General features: G+C 38.1%; 1 protein-coding gene across 1 annotated transcript in view; it reads left to right on the top strand.

Moving 5' to 3' along the window:
• The window catches only part of ZNF100 (zinc finger protein 100), a 56,728-nt gene extending 35,560 nt beyond the window's left edge, over positions 1-21,168 (top strand). Inside the window, exon 5 of the mRNA XM_030809433.1 lies at positions 18,051-21,168. Coding sequence (XP_030665293.1) covers positions 18,051-19,357 — 1,307 coding nt within the window. The 3' untranslated portion in view covers positions 19,358-21,168. The remainder of the gene's footprint in view (positions 1-18,050) is intronic.
• Positions 21,169-27,162: the final 5,994 nt, after the last annotated feature.

Here is a 27,162-nt window from a genome sequence, read left to right as displayed (position 1 = left end):
ATCATTTTTTATGGCTGCATAGTATTCCATGGTATATATGTGCCACATTTTCTTAATCCAGTCTATCATTTTTGGACATTTGGGTTGGTTCCAACTCTTTGCTATTGTGAATAGTGCCGCAATAAACATACGTGTGCATGTGTCTTTATAGCAGCATGATTTATAGTCCTTTGGGTATATACCCAGTAATGGGAGGCTGGGTCAAATGGTATTTCTAGTTCGAGATCCCTGAGGAATCGCCACACTGACTTCCACAATGGTTGAACTAGTTTACAGTCCCACCAACAGTGTAAAAGTGTTCCTATTCTCCACATCCTCTCCAGCACCTGTTGTTTCCTGCTTTTTTAATGATGGCCATTCTAACTGGTGTGAGATGGTATCTCACTGTGGTTTTGATTTGCATTTCTCTGATGGCCAGTGATGATGAGCATTTCTTCATGTGTTTTTTGGCTGCATAAATGTCTTCTTTTGAGAAGTGTCTGTTCATGTCCTTTGCCCACTTTTTGATGGGGTTGTTTGTTTTTTTCTTGTAAATTTGTTTGAGTTCATTGTAGATTCTGGATATTAGCCCTTTGTCAGATGAGTAGGTTGTAAAAATTTTCTCCCATTCTGTAGGTTGCCTGTTCACTCTGATGGTAGTTTCTTTTGCCGTGCAGAAGCTCTTTAGTTTAATTAGATCCCATTTGTCAATTTTGGCTTTTGTTGCCATTGCTTTTGGTGTTTTAGACATGAAGTCCTTGCCCACGCCTATGTCCTGAATGGTATTGCCTAGGTTTTCTTGTAGGATTTTAATGGTTTTCGGTCTAACATTTAAGTCTTTAATCCATCTTGAATTAATTTTTGTATAAGGTGTAAGGAAGGGATCCAGTTTCAGCTTTCTATATATGGCTAGCCAGTTTTCCCAGCACCATTTATTAAATAGGGAATCCTTTCCCCATTTCTTGTTTTTGTCAGGTTTGTCAAAGATCAGATAGTTGTAGATATGCGGCATCATTTCTGAGGGCTCTGTTCTGTTCCATTGATCTATGTCTCTGTTGTGGTACCAGTACCATGCTGTTTTGGTCACTGTAGCCCTGTAGTATATAGTTTGAAGTCAGGTGGCGTGATGCCTCCAGCTTTGTTCTTTTGGCTTAGGATTGACTTGGCGATGCGGGCTCTTTTTTGGTTCCATATGAACTTGAAAGTAGTTTTTTCCAATTCTGTGAAGAAAGTCATTGGTAGCTTGATGGGGATGGTATTGAATCTATAAATTACCTTGGGCAGTATGGCCATTTTCATGATATTGATTCTTCCAACCCATGAGCATGGAATGTTCTTCCATTTGTTTGTATCCTTTTTTATTTCATTGAGCAGTGGTTTGTAGTTCTCCTTGAAAAGGTCCTTCACATCCCTTTTAAGTTGGATTCCTAGGTATTTTATCCTCTTTGAAGCAATTGTGAATGGGAGTTCACTCATGATTTGGCTCTCTGTTTGTCTGTGATTGGTGTACAAGAATGCTTGTGATTTTTGTACATTGATTTTGTATCCTGAGACTTTGCTGGAATTGCTAATCAGCTTAAGGAGATTTTGGGCTGAGACAATGGGGTTTTCTAGATATACAATCATGTCATCTGCAAACAGGGACAATTTGACTTCCTCTTTTCCTAATTGAATACCCTTTATTTCCTTCTCCTGCCTGATTGCTCTGGCCAGAACTTCCAGCACTATGTTGAATAGGAGCAGTGAGAGAGGGCATCCCTGTCTTGTGCCAGTTTTCAGAGGGAATGCTTCCAGTTTTTGCCCATTCAGTATGATATTGGCTGTGGGTTTGTCGTAGATAGCTCTTATTATTTTGAGATACGTCCCATCAATACCTAATTTATTGAGAGTTTTTAGCATGAAGGATTGTTGAATTTTGTCAAAGGCCTTTTCTGCATCTATTGAGATAATCATGTGGTTTTTGTCTTTGGTTCTGTTTATATGCTGGATTACATTTATTGATTTGTGTATGTTGAACCAGCCTTGCATCCCAGGGATGAAGCCCACTTGATTATGGTGGATAAGCTTTTTGATGTGCTGCTGGATTCGGTTTGCCAGTATTTTATTGAGGATTTTTGCATCAATGTTCATCAAGGATATTGGTCTGAAATTCTCTTTTTTGGTTATGTCTCTGCCAGCCTTTGGTATCAGGACGATGCTGGCTTCATAAAATGTGTTAGGGAGGATTCCCTCTTTTTCTATCGATTGGAATAGTTTCAGAAGGAATGGTACCAGTTCCTCCTTGTACCTCTGGTAGAATTCGGCTGTGAATCCATCAGGTCCTGGACTCTTTTTGGTTGGTAAGCTATTGATTATTGCCACAATTTCAGAACCTGTTATTGGTCTATTCAGAGATTCAACTTCTTCCAGATTTAGTATTGGGAGGGTGTATTTGTCGAGGAATTTATCCATTTCTTCTAGATTTTCTAGTTTATTTGCATAGAGGTGTTTGTAGTATTCTCTGATGGTAGATTGTATTTCTGTGGGATCGGTGGTGATATCCCCTTTTTCATTTTTTATTGCGTCTATTTGATTCTTCTCTCTTTTGTTCTTTATTAGTCTTGCTAGCGGTCCATCAATTTTGTTGATCTTTTCAAAAAACCAGCTCCTGGATTCATTAATTTTTTGAAGGGTTTTTTGTGTCTCTATTTCCTTCAGTTCTGCTCTGATTTTAGTTATTTCTTGCCTTCTGCTAGCTTTTGAATGTGTTTGCTCTTGCTTTTCTAGTTCTTTTAATTGTGATGTTAGGGTGTCAATTTTGGATCTTTCCTGCTTTCTCTTGTGGGCATTTAGTGCTATAAATTTCCCTCTACACACTGCTTTGAACGTGTCCCAGAGATTCTGGTATGTTGTGTCTTTGTTCTCGTTGGTTTCAAAGAACATCTTTATTTCTGCCTTCATTTCATTATGTACCCAATAGTCATTCAGGAGCAGGTTGTTCAGTTTCCATGTAGTTGAGCGGTTTTGAGTGAGTTTTTTAATCCTGAGTTCTAGTTTGATTGCACTGTGGTCTGAGAGACAGTTTGTTATAATTTCTGTTCTTTTACATTTGCTGAGGAGAGCTTTACTTCCAACTATGTGGTCAATTTTGGAATAGGTGTGGTGTGGTGCTGAAAAAAATGTATATTCTGTTGATTTGGGGTGGAGAGTTCTGTAGATGTCTATTAGGTCCACTTTGTTTAGAGCTGAGTTCAATTCCTGGATATCCTTGTTAACTTTCTGTCTCAATGATCTGTCTAATGTTGACAGTGGAGTGTTAAAATCTCCCATTATTATTGTGGGGGCGTTTAAGTCCCTTTGTAGGTCACTCAGGACTTGCTTTATGAATCTGGGTGCTCCTGTGTTGGCTGCATGTATATTTAGGATAGTTAGCTCTTCTTGTTGAATTGATCCCTTTACCATTATGTAATGGCCTTCTTTGTCTCTTTTGATCTTTGTTGGTTTAAAGTCTATTTTATCAGAGACTAGGATTGCAACCCCTGCCCTTTTTTGTTTTCCATTTGCTTGATAGATCTTCCTCCATCCCTTTATTCTGAGTCTATGTGTGTCTCTGCACGTGAGATGGGTTTCCTGAATACAGCACACTGATGGGTCCTGACTCCTTATCCAGTTTGCCAGTCTGTGTCTTTTAATTGGAGCATTTAGCCCATTTACATTTAAAGTTAATATTGTTATGTGTGAATCTGATCCTGTCATTATGATGTTAGTTGGTTATTTTGCTCGTTAGTTGATGCAGTTTCTTCCTAGCCTCGATGGTCTTTACAATTTGGCATGTTTTTGCAGTGGCTGGTACCGGTTGTTCCTTTCCATGTTTAGTGCTTCCTTCAGGAGCTCTTTTAGGGCAGGCCTGGTGGTGACAAAATCACTCAGCGTTTGCTTGTCTGTAAAGTATTTTATTTCTCCTTCACTTATGAAGCTTAGTTTGGCTGGATATGAAATTCTGGGTTGAAAATTCTTTTCTTTAAGAATGTTGAATATCAGCCCCCACTCTCCTCTGGCTTGTAAGTTTCTGCCGAGAGATCAGCTGTTAGTCTGATGGGCTTCCCTTTGTGGGTAACCCAACCTTTCTCTCTGGCTGCCCTTAACATTTTTTCCTTCATTTCAACTTTGGTGAATCTGACAATTATGTGTCTTGGAGTTGCTCTTCTTGAGGAGTATCTTTGTGGCATTCTCTGTATTTCCTGAATCTGAATGTTGGCCTGCCTTGCTAGATTGGGGAAGTTCTCCTGGATAATATCTTGCAGAGTGTTTTCCAACTTGGTTCCATTCTCCCCGTCATTTTCAGGTACACCAATCAGACGTAGGTTTGGTCTTTTCACATAGTCCCAAATTTCTTGGAGGCTTTGTTCATTTCTTTTTATTCTTTTTTCTCTAAACTTCCCTTCTCGCTTCATTTCATTCATTTCATCTTCCATCAGCAATACCCTTTCTTCCAGTTGATCACATCTGCTACTGAGGCTTCTGCAATCTTCGCGTAGTTCTCGAAACTTGGCTTTCAGCTCCATCAGCTCCTTTAAGCCCTTCTCTCCATTGGTTATTCTAGTTATCCATTCTTCTAATTTTTTTTCAAAGTTTTTAACTTCTTTGCTATTGTTTTGAATTTCCTCCCGTAGCTCAGAGTAGTTTGATCGTCTGAAGCCTTCTTCTCTCAACTCGTCAAAGTCATCCTCCATCCAGCTTTGTTCTGTTGCTAGTGAGGAACTGCGTTCCTTTGGAGGAGGAGAGGTGCTCTGCTTTTTAGAGTTTCCAGTTTTTCTGCTCTGTTTTTTCCCCATCTTTGTGGTTTTATCTACTTTTGGTCTTTGATGATGGTGATGTACAGATGGGTTTTTGGTGTGGATGTCCTTTCTGTTTGTTAGTTTTCCTTCTACCAGACAGGACCCTCAGCTGCAGGTCTGTTGGAGTTTACTAGAGGTCCACTCCAGACCCTGTTTGGCTGGTGTCAGCAGCGGTGGCTGCAGAACAGCAGATTTTCGTGAGACCACAAATTCAGCTGTCTGATAGTTCCTCTGGAAGTTTTGTCTCAGAGGAGTACCCGGCTGAGTGAGGTGTCAGTCTGTCCCTACTTGGGGGGTGCCTCCCAGTTAGGCTGCTCAGGGGTGAGGGACCCACTTTAGGAGGCAGTCTTTCCGTTCTCAGATCTCCAGCTGCGTGCTGGGAGAACCACTACTCTCTTCAAAGCTGTCAGTCAGACAGGGACATTTAATTCTGAGGAGGTTCCTGCTGACTTTTTGTTTGTCTGTGCCCTGCCCCCAGAGGTGGAGCCTACAGAGGCAGGCAGGTCTCCTTGAGCTGTGGTGGGCTCCACCCAGTTTGAGCTTCCTGGCTGCTTTGTTTACCTAAGCAAGCCTGGGCAATGGCGGGCGCCCCTCCCCCAGGCTCGCTTCCGCCTTGCAGCTTGATCTCAGACTGCTGTGCTAGCAATCAGTGAGACTCCGTGGGCATAGGACCCTCTGAGCCAGGTGCGGGACACAATCTCCTAGTGTGCCGTTTTCCAGGCCCGTTGGAAAAGCGCAGTATTAGGGCGGGACTGACCCGATATTCCAGGTGCGGTCTGTTACCCCTTTTTTTGACTAGGAAAGGGAACTCCCTGACCCCTTGCGCTTCCCGAGGGAGGCAATGCCTTGCCCTGCTTCGGCTCGCGCACAGTGCGCTTCACCGACTGTCCTGCACCCACTGTTTGGCACTCCCTAGTGAGATGAAACCGGTACCTCAAGCAGAAATGCAGAAATCACCCGTCTTCTGTGTCGCTCAGGCTGGGAGCTGGAGACCAGAGCTGTTCCTATTTGGCCATCTTGGCTCCACCTCCCTCTGATGATTTTATTTCTTTTTTTTTTTTTTTTTTTCTGGAATGAAGTCTCGCTCTTGTCCCCCCAGGCTGGAGTGTGATGGTGTGATCTTGGCTCACTGCCATCTCCGCCTCCTGGGTTCAAGTGATTCTCCTGCCTTGGCCCGCTGAGTAGCTGGGATTATAAGCGCCAGCCACCATGCCCAGCTAATTATTTTTTTTTTTTTAGTATAGACAGGGTTTCACTTTGTTGGCCAGGCTGCTCTAGAATTCCTGACCTCAGGTGATCCACCCACTTCACCCTCTCAAAGTGCTGGGATTACAGGCATGATCCACCACGCCCAGCCCTGATGATTGTATTATGCTGATATCTGCTTTATCATTTTTTATTGTGTCTATTTTATTCTTTTCTCTTTTCTTTATTAATCTAGCTAGTGGTCTTTTTTTTTTTTTAAACAACTCCTGGATTTATTGATTTTTTTGAAGGGTTTTTTTGTGTCTCTATCTCCTATGGTTCCACTCTGATCCTCGTTATTTTTTGTCTTCTGCTGGCTTTGGGATTTGTGCGCTCTATCAGGTCCACTTGACCTAGAGCTGAGTTTAAGTCCTGAATATCCTTGTTACTTTTCTTTCCCAGAGATCTGTCTAGTATTGGCAGTGGGGTGTTAAAGTCTCCCACTGTCATTGTTTGGGAGTCTAAGTCTCTGTAGGTATCTAAGTATGTTTTATAAATCTGAGTGCTGGATGGACGTGTGGCTCATGCCTGTAATGCCAGCACTTTGGGAGGCCAAGGCAGGCAGATCCCCTGAGGTCAGGAGTTTGAGACCAGCCTAGCCAACATGGTAAAACCTTGTCTCTATTAAAAATACAAAAATTAGCTGGGCATAATGGTTGGTGCCTGTAATCACACCTACTCAGGAAGCTGAGGCAGGAGAATCACTTGAACCTGCGAAGTGAAGGTTGCAGTGAGCCAAGATCGCACCATTGCACTCTAGTGGGGGCGACAGAATGAGATTCCATCTCAAAAAATAAATCAATAGGGGCCGGGCACGGTGGCTCATGGTGCTGGCTTGTAATCCCAGCACTTTGGGAGGCCAAGGCGGGCGGATCACGAGGTCAGGAGATCGAGACCATGGTGAAACCCCATCTCTACTAAAAATACAAAAAATTAGCCGGGCGTGGTGGCGGGCGCTTGTAGTCCCAGCTACTCGGAGAGGCTGAGGCAGGAGAATGGCATGAACCCGGGAGGCGGAGAGCTTGCAGTGAGCCGAGATTGCACCACTGCACTCCAGCCTGGGTGAAAGAGTGAGACTCCGTCTCAAAAAAAAAAATAAAAAATAAAAAAATAAATAAAATAAATCAATAAGGCTGGGCGCGGTGGCTCACACCTGTAATGCCAGCACTTTTTTAGGCTGAGGCTGGCAGATCATGAGCTCAGGAGATCAAGACCATCCTGGCTAACAAGGTGAAACCCTGTCTCTACTAAAAATACAAAATATTAGCTGAGTGTGGTGGCGGGTGCCTGTAGTCCCAGCTGCTCAGGAGGCTGAGGCAGGAGAACGGTGTGAACCCAGGAGGCAGAGCTTGCAGTGAGCCAAGATCATGCCACTGTACTCCAGCCTGGGTGACAGAGCGAGACTCTGTCTCAAAAAAAATCAATCAAGCAATAAAAACAAATCTGGGTGCTCCTTGAATTGATCCCTTTACCATTATGTAGTGTCCTTCCTTGTCTTTTTTGATCTTTCTTGGTTTAAAGTCTGTTTTATCAGAAACTACAATTGCAACCTCTGCTTTTTTTCTGATTTTATTTGCTTGGTAAATTTTTCTCCCTTTATTTTGAGGCTATGTGTATCTTTGCATGTGAGATGGGTCTCTTGAATACAGCACACCAGTGGGTTGACTCTTTAACCAGCTTGCCATTCTGTGCCTTTTTTTTTTTTTTTTTTTTTGAGACAGAATCTTGCACTGTTGCCCAGGCTGGAGTCTGGAGTGCAGTGGCACAATCTTGGCTCACTGCCAGCTCTGCCTCCCGAGTTCACGCCATTCTCCTGCCTCAGCCTCCCAAGTAGCTGGGACTAGAGGTGCCCGCCACCATGCCCTCTAATTTTTTGTATTTTTAGTACAGATGGGGTTTCACCATGTTAGGGTGGTCTCGATCTCCTGACCTCATGATCCACCCACCTCTGCCGCCCGAAGTGCTGGGATTAATTGGGGCATTTAGTCCATTTAAATTTAAGGTTAATATTGTTATGTGTGAATTTGATCTTGTTCTCATGGTGCTAGCTGGTTATTTTGCAGACCTGTTGACGTAGTTGTTTCATAGTGTCATTGGTCTTTGTACTTCAGTGTGTTTTGCATTTGCTGGTAGTGGTTTCTTCTTTTTCATATTTAGTGCTTCTTTCAGGAGCTCTTGCAAGGCAGGCCTAGTGGTGATGAATTCCCTCAGCATTTGTTTGTCTGAAAATGATTTCTTTTCTCCTTCACTTATGAAGCTTAGTTTTGCTGGATATTCTGGGTTAGAAATTCATTTTTTTAAGAATGCTGAATATTGGCCCCCAATGTCTTCTGGCTTGTAGGGTGTCTTTTTAGAGGTCCACTTTTACTCTGATGGGCTTCCCTTTCTGGGTGACCTGGCTTTCCCTTTGGCTGTCCTTATCATTTTTTCCTGAAGTTTAACCTTGAAGAGTCTGATAATTATGTGTCTTGAGGTTGATCTCATGGAATATCTTACTGGGGTTCTCTGGATTTTCTGAATTTGAATGATGGCCTGTCTTGTTAGGTTGGAAAAGTTCTTCTGGATGATATCCTGAAGTATGTTTTCCAACTTGGTTCTATTCTTTCCATCTCTTTAGGGTACTGCAATCAGTTGTAAGTTTCTTTTTACATAATCCAATAGTTCTCGAAGATTTTTTTCATTCCTTTTTATTTTTATTTTTTCAATCTTACCTGCCTTTTTTCAGCGAGATAGTCTTCAAGCTCTGAAATTCTTTTCCCTGTTTGGTCTACTCAGTTATTGATACTTGTGGTTGCATTGTGAAGTTCTCTTGTTGTGTTTTTCAGTTGCATCAGGTCATTTATGTTCCTCTCTAAACTGGTTATTCGGGTTAACAGCTCCTGTAATGTTTTTCATGGTTCTTAGCTTGTTTGCATTGGGTTAGAACATGCTTCGTTAGCTCACCGAAGTTCATTGTTGCCTACCTTCTGAAGCCTACTTCTGTCAATTTATCCATCTCAGCCTTCTCCCGGTTCTGTGCTCTTGCTGGAGATATGTTTTGATTATTTGGAGGAGTAGAGACACTCTGGCTTTTTGAATTTTCAGCATTTTTTTGTTGATTCTTCTCATTGTCTTTGGTCTTTGAGGCTGCTGACCTTTGGATGGGGTTTTTGTGGGGACATTTTTGTTGGTGCTGCTGTTGTTGCTTTCTATTTTTCCTTTAGCAGTCAGGCCTCTCTTCTGTAGGGCTGCCGTGATTTGCTTGGGATCCACTTCAGATCCTATTTGCCTGGGTTTCTCCCACACCTGGAGTTGTCACCAGTGGAGTGTGTAGAACAGCAGAGAGAACTGCCTGCTCCTTCATCTGTAAGCTTTATCCCAGATGGCCACTGAGCTGATGACAGTGGGAATACGTCTTTATAAGTTGTCTTACAATGCCTGTTGTGGGGAGTCTCAGTCAGGATGTACAAGATTCAGGAACCACTTAACAAGGCACTCTGGCTGCTTCTTGGTGAAGTGGGTGTGCTTCACTGGGGGAAATTCCATACATCTGGACTGCCCAGATTCCTCAGCCAGCAGGGGGAAAGACTAAGTCTGCTGATCTGCAGAAATCACCTCATTGTTACTATTTTATGTGTTTCTTGTAGATATGTCTTTTCTCATTTCCTGTATTACTACCTTAATTTTTGTTTGTTTTAATTTTGTTGTGACACGCTTTATTTTTTGTTTTGCATACTTTCCATTAGTATAATGTAATCATCTTGAAATACAATGTAACCATATTGAAAAACAGATTACATAAAACATCTTAAAGTTAAAACAATGTATTTTAATCTCATCACACCTTCAATTAAGTACAAAACCTCTCTTGTTATATTTTCCAATTTGTTATTAATATTAAAAACCATATTATCTTACATTGTATATCTATTAACAGATTTATGCAGACTTGTATCTTTTTTTATATCTGAAGAAGAACTGTAAAGGTTTTATGTGCATCATTATGATAGTAAAAAAATTCTATATGTGTCTGTATTTACATTTAGTAGAGAGCTTTATATTTATATATATTTTTTGATACTTCTAGCATCATTTTGTTTTTCAACATAATAGACTCATTTTAGCATTTCTTTTTGGTTATATGCAGAGTCTCACTATGTTTCTCTGGCTGATCTTGAGCTACTGGTCTCAAGTGATCTATCTGCCTTGGCTTCCTAAAGATGCAAAATTACAGGCCTGAGCCACTGTGCCTGGCCACCATGTAACATTTTATGTAGGACTGTGGTAGTTGTAATAAACGCCCTGAATTTTTATTTTGGAAAGTCTTTATTTTCATCTTGTTTTTGACGTAAATAATTTTGAATTAAGTATTGGTTAGAAATTTTTTTATTACATCAAAATTTGGGAAGTTCTCAGCCTTTTTTGTCTTCAAGTTACCTCTGTATTACTCCCTATATTCTTCTAAGATTCATTTCATGAATATATTGATCTACTTGATGGTGTCCAATATGTTTTACATTCCATATTTTAATTTTGTGTTATATATTTTATATTATATATATTATATATATGTTTTATATTGTGTTATATATTTTAAGGTATGACACCTAACACCAGTTGCTTGTGTTTCGGTGTTTTATTTTATATCATCATTGTGTATGACAGTGTTTAACTCTGTACAATTTAAGACAGTGTCTGGCAAAATCAAATATAAATCAGCCATATGTCTACTGCCAATATAATTACCTCTGTGTTTGTTTGCCTCTATAAATATCATCTCTGCTTATTTTATGACTTGTATATTTGTTGTGTAGGTTTGTTGTAAATGGTCGTTCAATGTTGGCTAGGTGACCAGTTATAAAAATTCTCCTAATTTCAATATCTGTTGTGAATCTACATTACTTCTATGTGGGAGAAACACTTTGGGATTTGAAGATAATATCAAAACTATTATAACTGCATCTTTTTTGGTGTTAATTGTTCATTTTTACTTGTCAAAAAACACGTAAAATATTATCAATTTTTTTTTTTTGAGACGGAGTCTCGCTCTGTCGCCAAGGCTGGGGTGTAGTGATGGGATCTTGGCTCACTGCAACCTCCACCTCCTGGGTTCAAGTGATTCCTTTGCCTCACTGTGTAGGCCAGGCTGGTCTCAAACTCCTGATCTTGTGATCTGCCCACCTTGGCCTCCCAAAGTGCTGGGATTACAGACATGAGTCACTGCACCCAGCCCATTATCAAATATTTTTTAATATTCTGTTTAGTCCTATTAATTATATTGATAATGTTATGCAACATACCCCTAGAATGGTTTTTCTTGCAAAGCTAAATCTCAATGCACAACAACAACCAATTAGTCTGATTTTCTGGCACTTTGCAAACACCACTTTGTTTTCTATTTCTAAGAATGTGACTGCCTCATATGTCTCATACAATCTCTGTCTTATTGTGGCTAGCTCATTTTATTTTGCATAATGTCATCAAGCTTTATTTTTTAGAGTTATTAGAATATTTCCTGCTTTTGAAATCCTGGGTGATATTCCAGTATTTTTATATTGCAAGTTACATGTATTGGATAATTTGGTGACAGAAAGTTGCATTGCTGCCGGGTGCAGTGGCTCATGCCTGTAATCCCAGCACTTTGAGAGGCTGAGGCAGGTGGATATCAAGGTCAATAGATCGAGACCATCCTGGCCAACATGATGAAATGCTGTCTCTGCTAAAAATACAAAAATTAGCTGGGCACGGTGGCACACACCTGTAGTCCCAGCTACTCAAGAGGCTGAGACAGGAGTATCTCTTGAACCCGGGAGGTGGTGGTTGCAGTGAGATGAGATCGTGCCACTGCACTCCAGCCTGGGCAACAGTGCAAGACTCTGTCTCAAAAAAAAAAAAAATTTTTGCATTGCTTTTACCTATTGGTAAAAACTGCTGCAGTAATTATGGATATGAAAATAACTCTTCATATAACCATATATGTGAAAGTTTCTATAGGTGCGGCATTCTGTTTTATTAGTCAACTTTTTAACCATTATACTCATACCAAATTGTTTTAATTCTGTAGCTTTGTAATGTGTTTTTAAATCAGGAACTATAATGCCTTCAACATTTTCTTTTTTTTTTTGAAGACTCTTGGGTACTTTATTGTCTCTTGACATTTTATATACTGTTGGGGTTTTTGTTTCTATTTCCTCAAAAATGCAATGAGAAATTTTTAACAACATTGCATTAAATCTGTAGATTACTTTGAAAAGTATGGACATTTTCAAAATATCAATTATTTCTATCTTTGAACAGGAGCATGCTCAAGAGTGTGTTGTTTAATTTCCATATATTTGTAAATTTTTAATTCTTTTTCTATTATTGTTTTATACTCCCATTTTGTTCATATAATCCATACAATTCCAGTCTTAACAAATGTGTTAAGACTTCTTTTTTGGCCTGACATGTGGTCTATTAAGGAAAATGTTGTATGAGCAATTGAGAAGCATGTGTGTCCAGATATTGTTGAGGAGTCTTCTCTATACCTCTGTTAGAAATAATTATTTTATACTGCCTTCAAGTCCTCTCTTCACTTACAAATATTCTGTTTTGTTTTATTTTTATTATGGAAAGTAAGTTATTGAAATGTCCTACTATAATATTGCTGTCTAGGTGTTTCTTCCATTCTGTCAATATTTGCTTTATGTATTTGGAACCTTAATGTGAGATACACACACACACACACATTTGACTTAGGTTGTCAGTAAATGAATCTATTATTGTTTAATGCCCTTCTTTGTCTCTTTGCAGTTTTGACTTATAGTACATTTTATAAAATATGAAAGTTTTTCACTTAAGATGTAGCTTATGTAATATTATTTTGACCTCTTCTCTCATTTGGTTAATACTTACATGCAATATCTACATCCATTTCACCACTTTCAGTTTTTTTAATCAATAGATCTCAGCTTACTCTCGTAGAAAGGCAAGTTGGATCTCAGTTTTTAAAATATTTAAATAAATCTCTTCATTGAAAGTATGTCTCTTGATTGGAAAGTTAAAGATATATATTTAAATAATTTTCTGAAACAAAGACATACTAATGTTATTTTATTAATTGTTTGATTCTTATATCTTGGTCACTCATTTTCTCTCTGTCTTTGTATCTTTTTATTTTTATATTGATATGCTTTTTTTTTTTTTTATTATACTTCAGGTTTTAGGGTACATGTGCACAATGTGCAGGTTTGTTACATATGTATCCATGTGCCATGTTGATTTCCTGCACCCATTAACTCGTCATTTAGCATTAGGTATATCTCCTAATGCTGTCCCTCCCCCATCCCCCCACCCCACAACAGTCCCCGGAGTGTGATGTTCCCCTTCCTGTGTCCATGAGTTCTCATTGTTCAATTCCCACCTATGAGTGAGAACATGCGGTGTTTGGTTTTTTGTCCTTGCGATAGTTTACTGAGAATGATGTTTTCCAGTTTCATCCATGTCCCTACAAAGGACACGAACTCATCATTTTTTATGGCTGCATAGTATTCCATGGTGTATATGTGCCACATTTTCTTAATCCAGTCTATTGTTGTTGGACATTTGGGTTGGTTCCAACTCTTTGCTATTGTGAATAGTGCCGCAATAAACATACGTGTGCATGTGTCTTTATAGCAGCATGATTTATAGTCCTTTGGGTATATACCCAGTAATGGGATGGCTGGGTCAAATGGTATTTCTAGTTCGAGATCCCTGAGGAATCGCCACACTGACTTCCACAATGGTTGAACTAGTTTACAGTCCCACCAACAGTGTAAAAGTGTTCCTATTTCTCCACATCCTCTCCAGCACCTGTTGTTTCCTGCTTTTTTAATGATGGCCATTCTAACTGGTGTGAGATGGTATCTCATTGTGGTTTTGATTTGCATTTCTCTGATGGCCGGTGATGATGAGCATTTCTTCATGTGTTTTTTGGCTGCATAAATGTCTTCTTTTGAGAAGTGTCTGTTCATGTCCTTTGCCCACTTTTTGATGGGGTTGTTTTTTTCTTGTAAATTTGTTTGAGTTCATTGTAGATTCTGGATATTAGCCCTTTGTCAGATGAGTAGGTTGCAAAAATTTTCTCCCATTCTGTAGGTTGCCTATTCACTCTGATGGTAGTTTCTTTTGCTGTGCAGAAGCTCTTTAGTTTATTGAGATCCCATTTGTCAATTTTGGCTTTTGTTGCCATTGCTTTTGGTGTTTTAGACATGAAGTCTTTGCCCACGCCTATGTCCTGAATGGTATTGCCTAGGTTTTCTTGTAGGATTTTAATGGTTTTAGGTCTAACATGTAAGTCTTTAATCCATCTTGAATTAATTTTTGTATAAGGTGTAAGGAAGGGATCCAGTTTCAGCTTTCTACATATGGCTAGCCAGTTTTCCCAGCACCATTTATTAAATAGGGAATCCTTTCCCCATTTCTTGTTTTTGTCAGGTTTGTCAAAGATCAGATAGTTGTAGATATGCAGCATCATTTCTGAGGGCTCTGTTCTGTTCCATTGATCTATGTCTCTGTTGTGGTACCAGTACCATGCTGTTTTGGTTACTGTAGCCTTGTAGTATAGTTTGAAGTCAGGTGGCGTGATGCCTCCAGCTTTGTTCTTTTGGCTTAGGATTGACTTGGTGATGCGGGCTCTTTTTTGGTTCCATATGAACTTGAAAGTAGTTTTTTCCAATTCTGTGAAGAAAGTCATTGGTAGCTTGATGGGGATGGCATTGAATCTATAAATTACCTTGGGCAGTGTGGCCGTTTTCATGATATTGATTCTTCCAACCCATGAGCATGGAATGTTCTTCCATTTGTTTGTATCCTTTTTTATTTCATTGAGCAGTGGTTTGTAGTTCTCCTTGAAAAGGTCCTTCACATCCCTTGTAAGTTGGATTCCTAGGTATTTTATTCTCTTTGAAGCAATTGTGAATGGGAGTTCACTCATGATTTGGCTCTCTGTTTGTCTGTGATTGGTGTACCAGAATGCTTGTGATTTTTGTACATTGATTTTGTATCCTGAGACTTTGCTGAAGTTGCTAATCAGCTTAAGGAGATTTTGGGCTGAGACAATGGGGTTTTCTAGATATACAATCATGTCATCTGCAAACAGGGACAATTTGACTTCCTCTTTTCCTAATTAAATACCCTTTATTTCTTTCTCCTGCCTGATGGCTCTGGCCAGAACTTCCAGCACTATGTTGAATAGGAGCGGTGAGAGAGGGCATCCCTGTCTTGTGCCAGTTTTCAGAGGGAATGCTTCCAATTTTTGCCTATTCAGTATGATATTGGCTGTGGGTTTGTCGTAGATAGCTCTTATTATTTTGAGATACGTCCCATCAATACCTAATTTATTGAGAGTTTTTAGCATGAAGGATTGTTGAATTTTGTCAAAGGCCTTTTCTGCATCTATTGAGATAATCATGTGGTTTTTGTCTTTGGTTCTGTTTATATGCTGGATTACATTTATTGATTTGTGTATGTTGAACCAGCCTTGCATCCCAGGGATGAAGCCCACTTGATTATGGTGGATAAGCTTTTTGATGTGCTGCTGGATTCAGTTTGCCAGCATTTTATTGAGGATTTTTGCATCAATGTTCATCAAGGATATTGGTCTGAAATTCTCTTTTTTGGTTATGTCTCTGCCAGCCTTTGGTATCAGGACGATGCTGGCTTCATAAAATGTGTTAGGGAGGATTCCCTCTTTTTCTATCGATTGGAATAGTTTCAGAAGGAATGGTACCAGTTCCTCCTTATACCTCTGGTAGAATTCGGCTGTGAATCCATCAGGTCCTGGACTCTTTTTGGTTGGTAAGCTATTGATTATTGCCACAATTTCAGAACCTGTTATTGGTCTATTCAGAGATTCAGCTTCTTCCTGATTTAGTCTTGGGAGGGTGTATTTGTCAAGGAATTTATCCATTTCTTCTAGATTTTCTAGTTTATTTGCATAGAGGTGTTTGTAGTATTCTCTGATGGTAGATTGTATTTCTGTTGATATGCTTTTACTTCTTTCTTATTTTGTTTTGGGTGTCTATACACATATGTTCTTTTTGGGACCTTGGGGATTACATAAACCTCTAAAAGATATAACAGTATATTTCAATCTGGTAAAAAGAAACCTCAGTTGCATGCACATTTTTTTCTCATTACATCTCCCCTCTAATTTGTCATTGATTTTGCTAATTATGTCTTTTTATGTTGTATATTTATTAACATGTTTATAATGATTTCTCTGATTTTCACTTTCAAATTTTAGAGAATAATTAAAAATGTTTTCTGCACCATTATGATAATGCTAAGGAATTCCATTTTGGTGTATGTTCATATACTTAGAAGTAAACGTATATATGTGCATATAATCTTTCCCAGAAAGTAATGTATTTTTTTGTTGTTGTTTTTTGTTTTTGTTTTGTTTTTATTTTATTTTTTCTTTTATTATTATACTTTATAGGGTACATGTGCACAATGTGCAGGTTTGTTACATATGTATACATGTGCCATGTTGGTGTGCTGTACCCATTAACTCGTCATTTACATTAAGTATTTCTCCTAATTCTATCCCTCCCCCCTCCTGAAAGTAATGTATTTTTATTTGACTATGTGTTGTTTTTGTTGAATCATGTTATTTTCAATAGGAGCAACTGCTTTCAGTACATTTTATATGTAGGGTTTATCGAGTTCCAATATACTTTTCAGAATTTTGTTACTTTTGAAAGTTTTTTTCTTTTTATTTGGCAGGACAGATTTGCTGATGGTATTATGCTTATTTGATCACTGTATTTTTCAGGAGTTTGACTTTATTACACACTTCCCTTCTGGTCTGCAAAATTTTTGTTGACAGTTCACTGGCTGTCTCATAAGACTATGCTTGCAAATGACACATCACTTTTATCTTGCAGCTTCCAAGATTCTCTTCTTGTCTATGACTTTTGAAATTTTGCTTATATATGTGTTTGTTATAAATACCTTTGTGTGTTTCCTAGTTTGTTTGTTGAGCTTCTTCACTTTTACATCATTGTTTCTTTCAAGATTTTTCAGCTATTCTTTTTTATATTTATTACCTCCACAATTTGTTTTTTTGATATTCTAAATATTTTTGTTCTTCATTTTTTTGATTTTCTATAGTTCTCTGTCTTCCTATTTCACTCAGTGAGTATTATTTAATTTATTTTCAATTTTTAAAATCAGTGTATATACATCTTTATGGTTTCTTTTTGAAAATTTTATATTTTTATGGAACCATATTGCCTTATTTTGTATACATTGTAATCTTTGATTGAAATTTGGACATTAAAAAAGGCTACCTGTCACAATCATTATAATGTAGCTTTGTCCTGGCATAGTCTGAACAATCGTCTTGGTTAGAGATTCTAGGAGTCTCTCAAACATGTTCTTAGAATGTGTCTTGTCAGAAATTTTGCCTTTCTTTTTTAGTTAAAGGAGTTTATTCATGTTTCTTCTTAATAATAATCACATCCTACACCTGTTTTCTGTCTGTGGTACAGCAGTCTCTCTGTTGCTGAAATATTTACCTTTGGTCTCAGCAAACTTAAACTGTCACTCCAAAGTATACCACCGTTTCTTTCAGCATTATATTTCATGAGAGACACAAACCAGTGCCTGGAAAGGGTCCTAAAAGCAAGTAATAAAGATAAATGTGCCAGTATTTTACTTGTCATTAAAAAAAAGTTGGCAATTTACTTCTAAAGACACTATGTTATATTGGGGAGCAGAAAGAGCTGTGTTGGGTAAATGTAACAGACTTTTACTTTAAGTGGCTCTTTGCATTGTTCTCACCGGGGCACTTCACACACTTAACTCATTTATAAATTTTTTTCAGATGTAATTTGGTTGGTATGTTTATTTTTACATTTATATGTCTATAAAGGAATGAGGGCCTTTGGTATTTTCCTATGCCATCTTATTTATGTAGTTTGTATAATATTATAGGTTAGATTTGTAAACTATATTTATCTATGTCTAGTAAGTAAAGTAATTTGTTATTTTTATTTCTTTCAGTTATATGTTCTCATTTTCCCCAAGACCTTTGGCCAGAGCAGGATATTAAAGATTCTTTTCAAGAAGCGATTCTGAAAAAATATGGAAAATATGGACATGACAATTTACAGTTACAAAAAGGCTGTAAAAGTGTGGATGAGTGTAAGGTGCACAAAGAACATGATAACAAATTAAACCAGTGTTTGATAACTACCCAGAGCAACATACTTCAATGTGATCCATCTGCAAAAGTCTTTCATACATCTTCAAATTCAAACAGACATAAGATAAGACATACTGGAAAGAAACCTTTCAAATGTAAAAAATGTGAAAAATCATTTTGCATGCTCTTACACCTAACTCAACATAAAGGATTTCATATTACAGAGAATTCCTACCAATGTAAAGATTGTGGCAAAGCCTTCAACTGGTCCTCAACTCTTACTACACACAGGAGAATTCATACTGGAGAGAAACCCTACAAATGTGAAGAATGTGGGAAAGCATTTAACCGGTCCTCACACCTTACTACACATAAGATAATTCATACTGGAGAGAAACCATACAGATGTGAAGAATGTGGGAAAGCCTTTAACCGGTCTTCACACCTCACTACACACAAAAGAATTCATACTGGAGTGAAACCCTACAAATGTACAGAATGTGGCAAAGCTTTTAACCGGTCCTCACACCTTACTACACACAGGATAATTCATACTGGAGAGAAACCCTACAAATGTGAAGAATGTGGCAAAGCCTTTAACCAATCCTCAACCCTAACTACACATAAGATAACTCATGCTGGAGAGAAACCCTACAAATGTGAAGAATGTGGCAAAGCTTTTTACCGATTCTCATACCTCACTAAACATAAGGTAAGTCATACTGGAGAGAAATTCTACAAATGTGAAGAATGTGGCAAAGGCTTTAACTGGTCCTCAGCCCTCACTAAACATAAGAGAATTCATACTGGAGAGAAACCCTACAGATGTGAAGAATGTGGCAAAGCCTTTAATGAGTCCTCAAACCTTACTACACATAAGATGATTCATACTGGAGAGAAACCCTACAGATGTGAGGAATGTGGCAAAGCCTTTAACCGATCCTCACAACTAACTGCACATAAGGTGATTCATACTGGAGAGAAGCCCTTCAAATGTGAGGAATGTGGCAAAGCTTTTAACCGATCCTCAAACCTTACTAAACATAAGATAACTCATACTGGAGAGAAATCTTACAAATGGGAAGAATGTGGTAAAGACTTTAACCAGTCCCTAAGCCTTATTAAACAAAATAACTCATACTGGAGGGACACTCTGCAAATGTGAAGAATGTGGCAAAGCCTTTAACTAGTCCTCAACTCTTACTAAACATAAAAAAATTCATACTGGAGAGAACACCTGTGACTGTGAAGAATACGGCAAAGCCTTTAATAAGTTCTCAATTCCTAACAGACATAAAATAATTCATACTAGAGAGAAACTCTACAAACCAGAAAGATGTGACAGTGCTTTGAAAACACCTCAAACTTTTCGAAACATAAAAGAAATCATAGTGGTGAGATATCCTAGAAATGTGAAGAATTTGATAAAGCTTTTAAATGGTTGTCACACTTGATTGTAGGTCAGATAATTTATACTGGAGAAAACTTCTACATGTGTGAACAATGTGACAAAACTTTTAACTAATGCTCACACCTTACTGCATAGGAAAGCATTTATACTTGAGAAAAATTGTATAAATATAAAGACTGTGAAAAAGCCATTAATATGTGCTCACATCTTAACATCAGAGAGTTCATACTTAATGAAAACATTATAAGTGTAACTACAGTCAAAATATCTTTAAGAAAATTTAAGCCTTTAAAGTGAAGAGTATTTTGAAGAACATTGTAGTAGAATTGTAATATGTTTAACTTGTGTCACAGATCTTATTGTACACATTTTGTATTAGAGGAAACCTCTGAAGCAGTTGCTCAAGCTTTCAATATCGGAATTTATACTGAAAAAAAAAAAAAACCCTGTGAATGTAATATATTTGGAAAAATACTTTTTCAAAAACTACAGCTTAGAAAACACCAGAGAGTTCATACTAAAACATTTTTGCAGATACAGTAAAAATTTTAAAAATTTTTAATCAAAAATTAAGTCTGTGTAAATACCAGAGAATTTACAGTACAAATATATATAAGGCACTGACGCTTCAGGTATTTTACTAAATCAGAGTGCTGAGTATAGAAAATAATCTAAAACTAAAATTGGTAAAATTATTTGTATATAACTTTAAAAGTAGAATTTTTTTGCAGAGTTATTACATTCAAAGTATGCTTAACTTTTTGAAAAAATTAGATTTTTTTGAAAAGTGAATAATGATGTAATTCAACTCTCAAATTATTTCCTGCTGTTTCTTCACTCTTGTTTACATGTGAAAGCATGTGATCAATTGTTGCTGCATCAAAGATATGAGAGATTCTTTTTTATTAGGTGAGCATTATTTATAAACTTTGCTATGAAAAAGTAAGGACATTAAAATATGAAATGTGTGATGATAATCTAAGTGAAGAGACTTGTGGTTAACTTATAATATTGAGCAATGTGTGCATTAGGTGTTCAGAGTAGTAGTATTCTGCTTTGTGAGAGGAAAACATTTTTAATTTCATTTATAAGTAAATTAAAATTAGTATATTATACTAATACTTTTATATAAAATGCAGTATATTTTTTAAATTTCAGATTATACGTGATGTTAATATATTCAACCTTTTTAACATGTTAAATACTATTGTGCATTCAATGAAGTGTTATGCCACAAATGTTAACCTATTCCACCTTACTCAAGGGTGTACATAAAACATGGTAACAGTATACTATTTGGTAACATAATGGATTAACATCTCTAGTAATCTCTTTTGCCAGTGGCTTTGACTGCAAATAAGTTAAAGAATATTATTTCTGTAGGTTAAAATTTTGTTTTTATTTTATTTATTTTTTTGAGAGGGAGTCTTGCTCTGTCACCCAGGCTGGAGTGCAGTGTCACGATCTCGGCTCACTCCAACCTCCACCTCCTGGGTTCACGCAATTCTCCTGCCTCAGCCTCGCAAGTAGCTGGGATTACAGGTGCCCACCACCATTCCCAGCTAATTTTTTTTTTTTTTTGAGACGGAGTCTCGCTCTGTCGCCCAGGCTGGAGTGCAGTGGCGCAATCTCGGCTCACGGCAAGCTCCGCCTCCCGGGTTCACGCCATTCCCCTGCCTCAGCCTCTCCGAGTAGCTGGGACTACAGGCGCCTGCCACCACGCCCGGCTAATTTTTTTTGTATTTTTAGTAGAGACGGGGTTTCACCGTGGTCTCGATCTCCTGACCTCGTGATCCGCCCGCCTCGGCCTCCCAAAGTGCTGGGATTACAAGCGTGAGACACCGCGCCCGGCCCCCCATTCCCAGCTAATTTTTGTATTTTAGTAAAGACACGGTTTCATAATGTAAGTCAAGCTGGTCTCGAACTCCTGACCTCAAATGATCCGCCCGCTTCGGCTTCCCAAAGTTCTGGGATTACAGGCATGAGCCACCGTGCCCAGCCAAATGTTTATTTAAATTTATTTTTCTTAATTATTTGGGGTACATAATATGAGTATATATTCATGCAATATATGGCATATTTTGATACAAGAATACAGTATATAATAATCACATCAGGGTAAATGAGGTATCCATCACCTCTAGTATTTTTCCTTTGTATTACAAACAATCCAGTTTTATACTTTGTTATTTTAAAATGTACAATTAAATTGTTATTGATTACAGTGTTATTTTTATGGTCATAATAAAAGTTATGTAGAAGTATAAATAAAATCCATACATTTCTGAGGCCTGAATATTTTTAAAGTTTTCTAATATTTATTTTTTGAGCATGTTTCCTGTCTGCAAACACATGCAGACATTTAGTTTTGATTTACATAGAGTTAAATATATGTTAGTCTAAAGATAAACCTTAAGTGTAAGAAAATTATAGAGTGAATTTGTGTGTATGAATTTGTATCTATTTTCAGAAGAAAAAAGCAATATTGAACAAAAATCATTTTAACAAGATGACTACTAGAAAACTAAAAACCTCAAAAATGCTGAAAGCAAATGTATTCTCTGCTTTGTATTGAATTTATTACTGTACATTCTATGGCTTATAGTTCTGAATCTCACCATGAAAATTCTGTTTATACTTGCCTGGTACTCATGATAGACCCCTAATTATTTTGTATCTTTTTTCATATAAATATTTTACAGATGATGAAGTATTCATTATGTAAGCTGGTCTGTGATTATAAGAATAATTTTTAGCCGGGCGCGGTGGCTCACGCCTGTAATCCTAGCACTTCGGGAGGCCGAGACGGGCGGATCATGAGGTCAGGAGATCGAGACCATCCTGGTTAACATGGTGAAACCCCGTTTCTACTAAAAGTACAAAAAATGAGCCGGGAGTGGTGGCAGGCGCCTATAGTCCCAGCTACTCGGGAGGCTGAGGCAGGAGAATGGCCTGAACCCGGGAGGCAGAGCTTGCAGTGAGCCGAGATCGTGCCACTGTACTCCAGCCTGGGCTACAGAGCAAGACTCCATCTCAAAAAAAAAAAAAAAGAATAATTTTTATAAAATTTAGTGCATACAAAATTTTTAAATAATTCCACAATTAGTGTATTAAGTTACATTTTATTTAGTTAGAACACTTCATTTTGTTTTTAGTCGGAGAACTCTATAGCCCTTTAGTTATTTTTCTTTTCACTTTTTATAATTGCCAGAAATAAATTTATTTATTGAGTCAGTTTGTTCAGATAAGTACTAGGGAAGCTTTATAAGTCGTGAGGATAGTTTTATATTTAAATGTAGCAACCATACATGACAGTTCTTGCCTTGTAACAGATGCTCAGTAGTAAGCCATAAGTATTCCTGGTAAAGTTAGTTTGTAACTTCAAGTCAGAGATGGAAAACATCAGTGGTGAAGAAATAAAATTGATTCTTCATGTGGAGAGGACATATTTTCCAGGCTGCAATGCTGAATCTTGCTGAATTTAAAGAGGAGTTCTGCATCTTTTATTTCTTAATTATCTTCAGATTTGTCTGTATTTATTATGTGTATCCCAGCTATGTATGCAGCACAACCCTTCTCCTTTTTCTGTTACAGCTTCAGTTTTCTCACTGTTGTCTTAATGCCATTTCATTTCACATGGTACTTTGTAAATTTTGATGAGAAAGTTGGCTTTTTTTTTTTTATTCGGAGTCTCGCTTTGTCACCCAGGCTGGAGTGAAGTGGTGCAATGTGGGCTCACTGCAACCTCCGCCTTCCAGGTTCAAGCAATTATCCTGCCTCAGCCTCCCAAGTAGCTGGGATTACAGGCACCTGCCACCACACCTGGCTGATTTCTTTTTTTTTTTTTTTTTTTTGTATTTTTAGTAGAGACGGGGTTTCACCATGTTGGCCAGGTTGGTTTCAAACTCCTGACCTCATATGATCCACCTGCCTTAGCCTCCCAAAGTGCTTGGATTACAAGCGTAAGCCACCACACCGACCCGAAAGTTGGTATTTTTTAATGCACTGAATAATTGTTTTTAACTGGAGAGTTCGGTTATCAATATAACTTTCAGATTAGTTAAGATAAAAGCATACATTGTCCACAGGTGAGAGGATTAAATCAGCATAGTTGTTCTTTGTTAAAAAAAAAAATTTGATTCTTACACAAAGTGGCAAACAAAATTTGCAAGAAAATATAGAAATTAAGTTTTTAAGAGAGTTAATGGTAAGTGAACAATTTTAAATTTACTTTTTTATTATATAGCACAACTTACATTTCCATGCAGAATCCTCGATTTTTTTTTTTTTTTTTTTTTTTTGAGACGGAGTCTTGCTCTGTTGCCCAGCCTGGAGTGCAGTGGCGCAATCTCGGCTCACTGCAAGCTCCGCCTCCCGGGTTCACGCCATTTTCCTGCCTCAGCCTCCCGAGTAGCTGGGACTACAGGAGCCCGCCACCATGCCCGGCTAATTTTTTTGTACTTTTAGTACAGACGGGGTTTCACCGTGTTAGCCAGGATGGTCTCGATCTCCTGATCTCGTGATCCACCCGCCTCGTTCTCCCAAAGTGCTGGGATTACAGGCTTGAGCCACCGCACCCGGCCAGAATCTTCTATTTTTAAGTGTAGATGTTAAAGGCTGCAAAATAATGAGCTCTGTGAATTTGAAACTTAAAAGAATATTGCTTTTCCATATTGATATTACAATTTGGAGAAATTTCTCATATAATTTTTTAAGTGGGTGAAGTTTAGTCTACAGTTTTTATTTTCTGTCCCCAAAATGCAGCTAACTCCTTGGTCATTTTTTCTGGATAAATTTTGGACATCATGACAGCGTTTGGATTAAGACATTTCCTGTTATTTTGCATGCAAACTAGTTTACTGTGTTCACAGTGGCCAGTCATGGGACCATAAGCGACACCTGCTCTTTGAGTGGCTTTCACACAATTACCATCAGCACCAGAAACTCCAGCTGCCCCAAGCTTGAAGTAAAAATCCCTAGAGTATGTAAGTTTCTCCCATGCAATGTGCTGGGTCCAGAACATGCTGTTAAATATCAGAGATCCTATGGCTATGACTGACAGATGATAAAAACACAAAAACTATATATCTTGATACTATTCAACCAAGAAAAAACTATATATTTTGATAATATTCAACCAAGATTATGACAAAGACACGGACAGTATTTGACACATTATCCTTCTATAAATCTTTAAAAACTTTTTAACTTGACAGATAAAATGTGTACTTTTTCTGTAGAACATAATATTTTGAAGTGTATATACATTGTCAGATGATTAGTTCTAGGTAATTAATACTTCACATAGTTAACATTTTTGTGGTGAAACCACATGACATTGTCGTACCAATTTTCAAAAATACAAAAACATGAGCTATAGTCACCATGCTGTACAAAAAAATCTCTTGAACTTATTTCTTCTATTCAACTCTATGTATTATTTGACAGACATCATTCCAACCCTCCGTTTTTTTGTGGTTTTTTTTTTTTTTTGAGACAGTCTCACTCTGTCACCAGTTGGAGTGCAGTGACACAATCTCGGCTCACTGCAATCCCTGCCTCCCCAGTTCAAGTGATTCTCCTGCCTCAGCCTCCCAGGTAGCTGGGATTACAGGCCTATGCCACCACACTCAGCTAATTTTTGTGTTTTTAGTAGAGATGGGATTTGACCATACTGGCTCCATCTCCTGACCTCGTGATCGGCCTCCCAATGTGCTGGGAGATTACAGGCGTGAGCCACTGTGCCCAGCCATTTTTTCTGAATACATTGGCCTCTGATGGTCATCATTTTACTCTACATCAATGAGATTAAGTTTTTTGGAATCCATGTGTAAGTGAAATCATGAACTATTAACCTTATCTCAAAGTTCTCCAGCTTAATCCATGTGATTAAAAATAATGAATTTTTTTTTTCTTTTTCTTTAGGCCAAGTATGGTGGCTCACACCTGTAATCCCAGCATTCTGGAAGGCCAAGGCAGGTGCACTGTGTGAGCCCAGGAGTTTGAAACCAGCCTGGGCAACATGAAGAAACCCCATCTTTACTAAAAGTACAACAAAAGATTAACTGGGCATGGTGGTGCACACCTGTAATCTCAGCTACTCTGGATGCTGAGGCATGAGAATCCCTTGAACCAGGGATGTGGAGGTTGCAGTGAGCCAAGATTGTATATAGAGAGACTCAGTCTCAAAAAAAAATTCTTTTTTAAATAATAGTATTCCACTATATGTATCTACCACATTGTCTTTATTTACTCATTAGATGCTGAACTGTTGATTTTTTTTTTTTTTTTTGATATGAAGTCTCACTCTGTCACCCTGGCTGGAGTGCAGTGGAGCAATCTTTGCTCACTGCAACCTGCACCTCCTGGGTTTAAGCGATTCTCCCAAGTCAGCCTCCAGAGTGGCTGGGATTACAGGTGCCCATCACCATGCCTGGCTAATTTTTATATTTTTAGTAGAGACAGGGTTTCACCATGTTGGCCAGGCTGGTCTCGAACTCGTGACTTCAAGTGATCAGCCTGCCTTGTCCTCCCAAAGTGCTGGAATTACAGGTGTGAGCCACCACGCCCTGCCTGAACTGTCAATTCTATATTTTGGTTATTGTGAAGAGTGCTGCAAACAACATAGAAGTGTAAGTGTTTCTTCATTCTGATTTGTTTTGGATATATACCCAATAGTGCAACAGCTGTATTACATGGTAGTTTGATTTTAAGTTTTTTGCGAAATCTCTATTTTGTTTTTCATAATGGCCGTCTTCATTTACATTCAAACCAACAGTGTGCGTGCAATGCCTTCTCATCTTTCATAACATTTTTTTCTTTTTCATTTTAATAAGAGTCATTCTAACAGGAGTGAATCAATATCTCATAGTTGTTTTTGGCTTGCCTTTCCCTGATCATAATTAACATTGGGCATATTTAAATATATCTGTTGGCCATAAGTATTTTTCTTGAAAATTATTTAAGTCTTTTGCTCATTTTAATACTTACTTGTTTTTGTTGTATAGTTGAGTTTCATATATATTATATGTATATTTATTTATATATATATACATATATATGTAGTTTTTTTCTTTGAGACTGACTCTTGCCCTGTCGTCCCAGCTGGAGTGCAGTGGTGTGATCTCAGCTCACTTCAACCTCCGCCTCCTGGGTTCAAGCAATTCTCCTGCCTCAGGCTCCCTAGTAGCTGGGATTACAGGCATGCGCCACCATGCCTGGCTAATTTTTGTATTTTTAGTAGAGATGGAGTTTCACCATGTTGGCCAGGCTGGTCTGGAACTCCTGACCTCAGGTGATCTGCCCACGTCAGCCTCCCCAAATGCTGGGATTACAGGTGTGAGCCACCGTGCCCAGCAGAGTTTCTTACGTATTTTTGATATTAACTCCTTGTCACATGTATAATTTGCAAATATTTTCTCTCATCTTTTTAGTTGTCTTGTCGATTGTATCAGATTCTGTGCAGCAGCTTTTTAATATGAAGTAATCTGACTCATCCATTTTTCCTTTTATTTCCTAAGATTTTGAGGTTAAATTAAAAAACTATCCAGGCATGGTGG

Source organism: Nomascus leucogenys, chromosome 3 (genome assembly GCF_006542625.1).
Source record: "Nomascus leucogenys isolate Asia chromosome 3, Asia_NLE_v1, whole genome shotgun sequence".
NCBI lineage: Eukaryota > Metazoa > Chordata > Mammalia > Primates > Hylobatidae > Nomascus > Nomascus leucogenys.
The sequence above is the reverse complement of the archived record's forward strand: the minus strand, read 5'-3'. Positions and strand labels throughout refer to the sequence as shown.